The 10,964-nt window shown below is 43.6% G+C and overlaps 1 protein-coding gene across 1 annotated transcript in view; it reads left to right on the forward strand.

Moving 5' to 3' along the window:
- The window catches only part of LOC139566837 (neuromedin-K receptor-like), a 29,230-nt gene that overhangs the window by 9,927 nt on the left and 8,339 nt on the right, over positions 1–10,964 (forward strand). The window contains exons 3-4 of the mRNA XM_071388156.1: positions 5,287–5,437; positions 10,554–10,750. Coding sequence (XP_071244257.1) covers positions 5,287–5,437; positions 10,554–10,750 — 348 coding nt within the window. The remainder of the gene's footprint in view (positions 1–5,286; positions 5,438–10,553; positions 10,751–10,964) is intronic.

The raw sequence follows: 10,964 nt of genomic DNA on the forward strand, positions 1-10,964 counted from the left end.
TACCGTCCCGTAGATTTTCGCTCCAACCCTAATCTAGCGCACCTGATTTTAATAATTAGCTGGTTGATCAAATGAATCAGGTTAGTTACAACTGGATTGAAAACCTACAGCTCTCCAGGGACAGCATTGTAAGGCAATTAACTTGGCCAATTATACAGGCACTAGTCAAAAGCACATACATCCAAATATACTCAAAACTCAATAGTAACTACAATATGAAAAATGATCTCAGTAACATAATCAATATCTACACAGACAAGCCTACTTAGATACCAACAAATAATATCAATAATGGCACAGACAAACATATGAAATGGCCTCAAATCAAAGGTACACTTTAAAGGAGCACAAACTTATACTGAGCAAAAATATAAACGCAACATGTAAAGTGTTCGTCCAATGTTTCATGAGCTGAAATAATAGTTCCCAGAAATGTTCCATACGCACAAAAAGCTTATTTCAAAAAAAATTTAAAAGAAGAATCAAATCAAATTGTATTTGTCACATACGCCGAACACAACAGTGAAATGCTTACTTACAAGCCCTTAACCAACAATGCAGTTTAAAGAAAATACCTAAAAAAATGAAAGAGACAAGAATAACAAATAATGAAAGAGCAGCAGTAAATAACACTAGAGGGGCTATATACGGTGGGTACCGGTACAGAGTCAATGTGGGGGCTATATACAGGGGGTACCGGTACAGAGTCAATGTGCGGGGGCACCGGTGTCGATGTAAATGAGGTAATATGTACATGTAGGTAGAGTTATTAAAGTGTATATGCATAGATAATAACAGAGTTGCAGCAGCGTAGAAGGGGGGGGGCAATGCAAATAGTCTGGGTAGCCATTTGATTAGCTGTTCAGGAGTCTTGGGGGTAGAAGCTGTTTAGAAGCCTCTTGGACCTAGACTTGGCGCTCCAGTACCGCTTGTCGTGTGGTAACAGAGAAAACAGGCTATGACTAGGGTGGCTGGAGTCTTTGACAATTTGTAGGGCCTTCCTCTGACACCGCCTGGTATAGAGGTCCTGGATGGCAGGAAGCTTGGCCCCGGTGATGTACTGGGCCGTACGCACTACCCTCTGCAGTGCGTTGCGGTCGGAGGCCGAGCAGTTGCCATACCAGGCAGTGATGCAATCCGTCAGGATGCTCTCAATGGCGAAGCTGTAAAACCGTTTGAGGATATGAGGACCCATGCCAAATCTTTTCAGCCTCCTGAGGGGGAATAGGTTTTGTCGTGCCCCCTTCACGATTGTCTTGGTGTGATTGGACCATATTAGTTTGTTGGTGATGCCAAGGAACTTGAAGCTCTCAACCTGTTCCACTACAGCCCTGTCGATGAGAATGGAGGCATGCTCACTCCTCCTTTTCCTGTAGGCTGCCCGTCAGAAAGTCCAGGATCCAGTTGCAGAGGGAGGTGTTTAGTCCCAGGGTCCTTAGCTTAGTGATGAGCTTTGAGGGCACTATGGTGTTGAACGCTGAGCTGTAGTCAATGAATAGCATTCTCACATATGTGTTCCTTTTGTACAGGTGAGAAAGGGCAGTGTGGAGTGCAATAGAGACTGCATCATCTGTGGATCTGTTGGTGCGGTATGCAAATTGGAGTTGGTCTAGGGTTTCTGGGATAATGGTGTTGATGTGAGCCATGACCAGCCTTTCAAAGCATTTCATGGCTACAGACGTGAGTGATACGGGTCGGTAGTCATTTAGGCACGTTACCTTAGTGTTCTTGGGCACAGGGACTATGGTGGTCTGCTTGAAACATGTTGGTATTACAGACTCAGACAGGGAGAGCTTGAAAATGTCAGTAAAGACACCTGCCAGTTGGTCAGCGCATGCTCAGAGTACACGTCCTGGTAATCCGTTTGGCCCTGCGGCCTTGTGAATGTTGACCTGTTTAAAGGTCTTACTCACATCGGCTGCGGAGAGCTTGATCATACAGTCGTTCGGAACAGCTGGTGCTCTCATACATGTTTCAGTGTTACTTGCCGCGAAGCGAGCATAGAAGTTATTTAACTCATCTGGTAGGCTCGTGTCACTGGGCAGCTCTCGGCTGTGCTTCCCTTTGTAGTCTGTAATAGTTTGCAAGCCCTGCCACATCCAATGAGCGTGTATGTACGACAATGTACGATTCTATCTTAGTCATGTATTGAAGCTTTGCCTGTTTGATGGTTCGTCGGAGGGCATAGTGGGATTTCTTATAAGCTTCTGCGTTAGAGTCCCGCTCCTTGAAAGCGGCAGCTCTATCGTTTAGCTTTAGCTCATTAAGAATGTTCCCTGTAATCCATGGCTTCTGGTTGGGGTATGTACGTTCGGTCACTGTGGGAACGACGTCCTCCATGCACTTATTGATAAAGCGAGTGACTGATATCGTGTACTCCTCAATGCGGAAGAATCCTGGAACATATTCCAGTCTGTGCTAGCAAAACAGTCCTGTAGTTTAGCATCTGCTTCATCTGACCACATTTGTATAAACCGAGTCACTGGTGCTTCCTGCTTCAATTTTTGCTTGTAAGCAGGGGGATAGAATTATGGTCAGATTTGCCAAATGAAGTGCGAGGGAGAGCTTTGTACGCGTCTCTGTGTGTGGAGTAAATGTAGTCTAAAAATGTTTTCCCTCTGGTTGCACATTTAACATGCTGATAGAAATGAGGTAAAACTGATTTAAGTTTCCCTGCATTAAAGTCCCCGGCCACTAGGAGCGCCGCCTCTGGATGAGTGTTTTCCTGTTTGCTTATGGCGGTGTACAGCTCATCGAGTGCGGTTTTAGTGCCAGCATCGGTCTGTGGTGGTATGTAGACAGAAACGAAAAATACAGATGAAAACTCTCTAGGTAGATAGAGTTACTCATGATAAGCTGTAGACCACACTAACTCAGGCAAGCAAAACTTAGACTTCCTTAGATATCGTGCTCCAGCTGTTGTTTACATATATGCATAGGGCCCGCCCCGTGTCTTACCAGAGGCTGCTGTTCTATCCTGCCGATAGGGTGTATAACCCGCCAGCTGTATGTTCTTAATGTCATCGTTCAGCCACGACTCAGTGAAATATAAGATATTATAGTTTTAATGTCCCGTTGGTAGGATATACGTGCTTTCAGTTCGTCCCATTGTTTTTCCAGCGATTGAACGTTAGCTAGCAGGATGGAAGGAGAGGGAAGATTAGCCACTCGTCACCTGATCCTCACAAGGCACCCTGATCTTTTTCCGCAAAATCTCAGTTTCCTTCTCCAGCGATTGACGGGGATTTGGGCCTGGTCGGGTGTGTGTAGTATATCCCTCCCGTCCGACTCATTGAAGAAAAACTCTTAGTCTAATCTGAGGTGAGTAATCGCAGTTCTGATGTGCAGAAGCTCTTTTCGGTCATATGAGATGGTAGCAGCAACATTATGTACAAAACAAGTTACGAACAACGCGAAAAAACAAACAAAATAGCATGGTTGGTTCTGAGCCGATAATTTGGCCGCCATCCCATCCGGCGCGCTCCAGCGCCATCCCTGTTTGTCAGCATTTCCCTTTGCCAAGATAATCCATCCACCTGACAGGTGTGGCATATCAATAAGCTGATTAAATAGCATGATCATTACACAGGTGCACCTTGTGCTGAGGATAATAAAAGGCCACTCTAAAATGTGCAGTTTTGTCACACAACACAATGCCACAGATGTGTCAAGTTTTGAGGGAGTGGATAATTGGCATGTTGACTGTAGGAATGTCCACCAGAGCTGTTGCCAGATATTTAAATGTTAATTTCTCTACCATAAGCCACCTCCAACATCGTTTTAGAGAAATTGGCAGTATGTATGCCCAACGTCGTTTTAGAGAATATGGCAGTACGTCCAACCGGCCTCAGAACCGCAGACCATGTGCAACCACGCCAGCCCAGGACCTGCACATCCGCCTTCTTCACCTGTGGGATCATCTGAGACCAGCCACTTGGACAGCTAATGAAACTGAAGAATTTCTGCATAAACTGTCAGAAACCGTCTCAGGGAAGCTCATCTGTGTGCTCGTCATCCTCACCAAGGTCTTGACCTGACTGCGGCGTCCTAACCGACTTCAGTGGGCAAATGCTCACCTTCGATGGCCACTGGCACACTGGAGAAGTGTGCTCTTCATGGATGAATCCGGTTTCAACTGCAGATGGAAGACAGCGTGTATGGCATCGTGTGGGGGAGCAGTTTGCTGATGTCAACGTTGTGAACAGAGTGCCCCATGGTGGCGGTGGGGTTATGGTATGGGTAGGCATAAGCTACGGACAAAACACAATTGCATTTTGTCGATGGCAATTTGAATGCACAGAGATACCATGACGAGATCCTGAGGCCCATTGTCGAGCCATTCATCCGCTGCCATCACCTCATGTTCCAGCAGGATAATGCATGGCCCCATGTCGCAAAGATCTGTAAACAATTCCTGGAAGCTGAACATTTCCCAGTTCTTCCATGGCCTGCCTACTCACCAGACATGTCACCCATTGAGCGTTTGGGATGCTCTGGATTGACATGTACGAGCGTGTCCCAGTTCCCACCAATATCCAGCAATTGCGCACAGCCATTGAAGAGGAGCGGAACAACATTCCATAGGCCACAATCAACAGCCTGATCAACTCTATGCAAAGGACATGTGTCGCACTGCATAAGGCAAATGGTGGTCACACCAGATACTGATTGGTTTTCTGATCCACGCCCCTACCGTTTTTTAAAGATATCTGTGGCCACCAACAGATGCATATCTGTATTACCAGTCCATAGATTAAGGCCTAATTAATTGATTTAAATTGAATGATTTCCTGATATGATCTGTAACTCAGTAAAATATTTTAAATTGTTGCATGTTGAGTTTATATTTTTGTTCAGTGTACTTTGAATAAACACATCCTTGAATAATTGTTTGTATCAACAAAGACTGGAATTAACTGAAGGTTTGTCGGGTTGCCACATTGATTGCATACAGGTGAGTTCATTTAAGGTGGTGAGTGTCCCGCTTCTGCAGGAAGAACTGGGTGGCGATTAGGTAATTGGAAAGTCAGTCCGTATGAGTATGGGAATTTACTACACACAGGATAGCGAGATTAGTTAGATAGAGATCTATCTATTTATCAGGTATCTGCTCTCCTGTCACAACCAGTGCAGACTAGTTAAGGAGGAGAGCAAACTAGACTAATGAATATGAATGTGAAATAGATTAACTATCATTTACAAAATGACCATGTTTTTCCATTACATTCACAGGAATGCTCTGCTTTTCCTTCCTCTTACAGCTATCTATTCTTCTCTGGCATACAGGTATCATATCATTGTGACGGTGCTGGTGTATGTGCTGCCCCTAGTGGTGATGGGTATCACCTACACCATTGTGGGGGTGACGCTGTGGGGAGGAGAGATCCCGGGGGAAGCATCAGACAACTACCACAGCCAGCTCACAGCCAAGAGGAAGGTAACGCAAAAATACAACTCCATTATACACATAAGGTCCATTGGTAAAGCATGTGTATTCCATTTGTAAACCAACGCGTCAACCATTCATTGAATTCAGTAGATTCAGCCATTCATTTTAACTGGCACAATCATGAGACAATGATCTCTCTGTATTCCCCACTGGATTTGGCTACCCATCAGGTAATCCAACATTACGCAGGGAAACAGCAGAGATTAGTGTCCTCTTTAGAGATGACAATGCATTCTATTAACTGGACACAGTGTATCTCTTCATTCGTCTTTGCTTGGAGTGCTGATCTGGGATCAGGCTCCCCCTGTCCATGTTATCTCATTCATTGTGATCTAAAAAGCAAAACTGGTCACAAATCAGCACTTCTATTCTGAGATGCTTGATATGCTTGACATATGGATAACTGTGGGGACCAGGGGCCCTAAGGATTCAGGTCATTTGAACCCGTATGACTAACATCTATTAGGACAGATGTGGGTTTAACGTTACAGGAGCACAGATTATAGAAAGGCAATGGCCAATATGACACATCTACTAGATATGGGAATAATTGGGATATGGGATTATTCAAGGACACCCTGTGAGGGAACCCAGTCTGTATTTCAGGGTTGTTATTGTTTTATTCATGAGGATTACACTCAGATTACGAGGTGGGGGGGGGGGGATCAGCACACCTAGTTCTTTGTTTTGGACAGATAGCTGAGGCCATGAAACCGTAATAATTTACAGTTTCAACCAGGGATGTACCCTGTGATCCCGCCTGACATTTGATCTCGGCACCAGCACATGTTTGGTGTTGTTACTTGCTCTTATTTCAGAACTGGTTCTCTTTTTGATAGTTTTTGTTGTTTTTGTTGTGAAATGCACCTCACATAAACCTGATTTCCTTTGATTTAGTTTGAGCAACGCAGTGATGGAGGGTTAGTTAACCTTGCACTTATACACAGTTCCAATTCCTCAGTGGGTTTGAATGGGCCATAAATACAGACTAGAAGTCATTTAGGAGAAAAGCGCCTGCTAACTGACTGGATCATTTTTATAAGCCTGTTGCTGGATTTGTCCATTAACGTCCCTGCCAAACCCTTTTAACCTTAGCTAGAAGAGGGCTGAGAGAGGTTCATTAGGCTGAATGTCACCCATTGTCAAACCGTCAGGTCCTACTCGGTGGTCAGATTAAAAGTAATTATCACGAGGTCAGCGATCTGTTCCCACCAATCTCAACTTACCCAATGCTGTGACAGCTTCGGCAGACCACCAGTGCTCTTGCGTCAACTACCTGCTGTGTAATGCGTCATGGATACCCTTTCTCCCGCTTTATGTAGCTCCGGAGAGAATTCTACCAGACACCATTTGCTCGTCATTAGACCCAGAGTCCCAGACACACTGTACATACAAAGAGATGCCACCGCTTCATAAGCTTTAGGCCACATTATTAACCATCCAGAAGAGAATGCAGGTAGAGCTAGTTGATCCGTGATTATAAGCTCCTAATTGTTATTGTTCATAAACAAGGTAACTGACAGCTTGATTGATCACTTGATTATCCTTTCCATGTTGGAAGTTAATGAATAAAGTTTGACCTGCGTTTCAATGTGATCCATTGTCAAAGCTGTGAAACCACTTCAGAGAAGCTAAAGAATGTAAATGCTGATTTCATCACCGACGAGTGTTTTGTAATGTTTTCAACTATGAACCCCCCTAAAGAGCACCTTCTTCTAATTCATTTAGCCTAACTTGTTTAACCCAAGCAGCTGTCGTAAAATGTTTTTTCGTGCCTTTTTTGGAGTTGTGTTCGTGTGTGCCCCAACAGACTGCGATCACGACCAAACCATTCATCGTCAGATGCCCTTGTTGTTGTTCCCTGTATGACTATCCTTAGTCTGTGATGAAGGGCTAACACCAGCTGTGAGTCTTCTCCACCAAAGTGAGATTGACTTTAGAGCTCCTACATCAAGGGTATTCAATTCCGACCTTAAGGAGCTGAAGTACTGCTGTATTTGTATTTATTTTCTACTTGGGAGTTTTAAAAGGATAGTTCGGCCAAATAACAAAGTGATATATTAGTTTCCTTACCCTGTAAGCAGTCTATGTACAAGGTAAAAGAGCAATCCTGGTTTGGTTTATATGGCCACTATCTCCAGACGCTAACTTATTTTGCATTCTTGGCACAAAACCAATGCAAGTAAATATCCCTGATGTTAGCATTTTTCGTGTATCATATGTAATACGCGGTAAACATGACCAAGCCCAGAGACATACTGTAGTTAAATTTAAGTCTTTAGGATGTCTATATCTGTGGGGTGTCATATCAGTATATAAACACTTTTCCACCATTTAGTGCTTTGCATTCAACTACTACTGTTTCCCAGACACAGATTAAGCCGAGTGCTGGACTAAAAGGCATGCTCATTGGAGAATCTCAAAGGTTTAGCGAATGTGGGTTAAATCTAAAGAGCAAAGTGAGAGAATAGAATCTATGTGAAAGGCTTTGGGGAGTTTCTCAGACTGTTTGACTGACAGACTAACCATTCATTGGAGATCACAATCACTATTGCTCTATGGCTGGCAGCCATCTTGTCACATGACATTGTGAACATAGTATAGTTGATAGTATAGTAGACAATATCATGAGATGACCTACTGTACCTGGTAGTAACACAATAGTGAACACAACAGTGAAGATACAGTTGAAGTCGGAAGTTTACATACACAGGTTGGAGTCATTAAAACTCGTTTTTCAACCACTCCACAAATTTCTTGTCAACAAACTATAGTTTTGGCAAGTCGGTTAGGACATCTACTTTGTGCGTGACACAAGTAATGTTTCCAACAATTGTTTACAGACTGATTATTTCACTTATAATTCCCTGTATCACAATTCCACTAGGTCAGAAGTTTACATACACTAAGTTGACTGTGACTTTAAACAGCTTGGAAAATTCCAGGAAAATTATGTCATGGCTTTAGAAGCTTCTGATAGGCTAATTGACATAATTTGAGTCAATTGGAGGTGTACCTGTGGATGTATTTCAAGGCCTACCTTCAAACTCAGTGCCTCTTTGCTTGACATCATGGGAAAATCAAAAGAAATCAAACCAAGACCTCATAAAACAAATTGTAGACCTCCACAAGTCTGGTTCATCCTTGGGAGCAATTTCCAAACGCCTGAAGGTACCACGTTCATCTGTACAAACAATAGTATGCAAGTATAAACACCATGGGACCACGCAGCCTTCATACCGCTCACGAAGATCAACGTACTTTGGTGCGAAAAGTGCAAATCAATCCCAGAACAACAGCAAAGGATCTTGTGAAGATGCTGGAGGAAACAGATACAAAAGTATCTATATCCACAGTAAAACGAGTCCTATATCGACATAACCTGAAAGGCCGCTCAGCAAGGAAGAAGCCACTGCTCCAAAACCACCATAAAAAAGCCAGACTACAGTTTGCAACTGCACATGGGGACAAAGATCGTACTTTTCGGAGAAATGTCCTCTGGCCTGATGAAACAAAAATAGAACTGTTTGGCCATAATGACCATTGTTATGTTTGGAGGAGAAAGTGGGAGGCTTGCAAGCCGACGAACACCATCCCAACCGTGAAGCACGAGGGTGGCAGCATCATGTTGTGGGGGTGCTTTGCTGCAGGAGGGACTGGTGCACTTCACAAAATGTATGGCATCATGAGAAAGGGGAATTATGTGGATATATTGAAGCAACATCTCAAGACATCAGTCAGGAAGTTAAAGCTTGGTCGCAAATGGGTCTCCCAAATGGACAATGACCCCAAGCATACTTCCAAAGTTCTGGCAAAATGGCTTAAGGACAACAAAGTCAAGGTATTGGAGTGGCCATCACAATGCCCTGACCTCAATCCTATAGAACATTTGTGGGCAGAACTGAAAGCGTGTGCGAGCATGGAGGCCTACAATCCTGACTCAGTTACACCAGCTCTGTCAGGAGGAATGGGCCAAAATTCCTCCAACTTATTGTGCGAAGCTTATGGAAGGCTACCCGAAACGTTTGACCCAAGTTAAACAATTTAAAGGCAATACTACCAAATACTATTTGAGTGTATGTAAACTTCTGACCCACTGGGAATGTGATGAAAGAAATAAAAGCTGAAATAAATCATTCTATCTACTATTATTCTGCCATTTCACATTCTTAAAATAAAGTGGTGATCATAACTGACCTAAGACAGGGAATCTTTACTAGGATTAAATGTCAGGAATTGTGAATAACTAAGTTTAAATGTATTTGACTAAGGTGTATGTAAACTTCCGACTTTAACTGTACATGGACAAAAATCTTCCTCACTGACAAGACGGACATAGTGCAGTTTGCATGGTCCAGACGTGTCTGAGCTTTGATATTCGGTGTAAAGAAACAAGAGTCAAAACAAGAGTCAGAACTCCTCCATACAAGGCAACAAAGTGCTAACTTTTTACGAATGCAGATCTGATTTCAAGTTTAGAAATGCCCTTTGAGGATTTTAAATGACACAACCAGTTCAAGAATTTCACAGGATCTTCGAAGTGAGCTGCTTCCTTTGTGATGGCCCTAGATTGTCAGGTTATAGAATGCACCTAATTCTATTGTGGCTCTACCATCTCCAATGTATGGACCGTTGGACCATCAATGGTTGTCCTGACCATTTATGTGCAAATGAAGCATTTCTATTTTGAGGTTGTGTGAATGGTTCTTTTGAAAGGGGTTGTCGTGATGAAAAAAGTATATCCTAAATTGCTGTGGCTTCCAGGACGGAAAAATGAAATGAAAATGCCAACCTGATGATGAATCAATCATGGTGCCCACGCTTGTGAGAATATATTGAGTGTCACACATTCTGTCCATCTCAGAATCAGGCTCTCTGTGAAACCTGGCATGAGGTGGCCGACCAACTGTTGATTTTTGATCGAGTCTCAAAGCTACACAGAATAAAGACAATATACTTTGATTTTCCTCTCTCTCTCTCTTTCTTATTCTCTCCTCTCTTTTTCTCATTGCTTTCTCCTCCTCCCTCTCTTCCACCCTGTCTCCCCTTCTTCCCTGTCTCTCTATTCCTCCAATCCTCCCACTGTCCCCTTCCTAACCCCCAGGTGGTGAAGATGATGATCATCGTGGTGGTGACCTTCGCCCTCTGCTGGCTGCCGTACCACGTCTACTTCATCGTGACGGGCCTCAACAAGGCTCTGATGAGGTGGAAGTCCATCCAGCAGGTCTACCTGTCAGTGCTGTGGCTGGCCATGAGCTCCACCATGTACAACCCCATCATCTACTGCTGCCTCAACAGCAGGTAGGATCCAGCACCTGAGTGCTGTTCAGTAGGCACCAAAACATACGATGAAGGTAAGCCTTACCCGTAACTCATTCAGAATTTCAGTTTAAAAATGTTTTCTTCTTTGTGCCTACTGAACACAACCTAGCCAACCACTGGCTAGATAAATAAGACCAGATGAGAAAACTACCAGTGTACCTTCTTCAGAATTCATTGGCCACCGCTCAAATGT

Source organism: Salvelinus alpinus, chromosome 39, assembly GCF_045679555.1.
Source record: "Salvelinus alpinus chromosome 39, SLU_Salpinus.1, whole genome shotgun sequence".
Classification (NCBI taxonomy): Eukaryota; Metazoa; Chordata; class Actinopteri; order Salmoniformes; family Salmonidae; genus Salvelinus; species Salvelinus alpinus.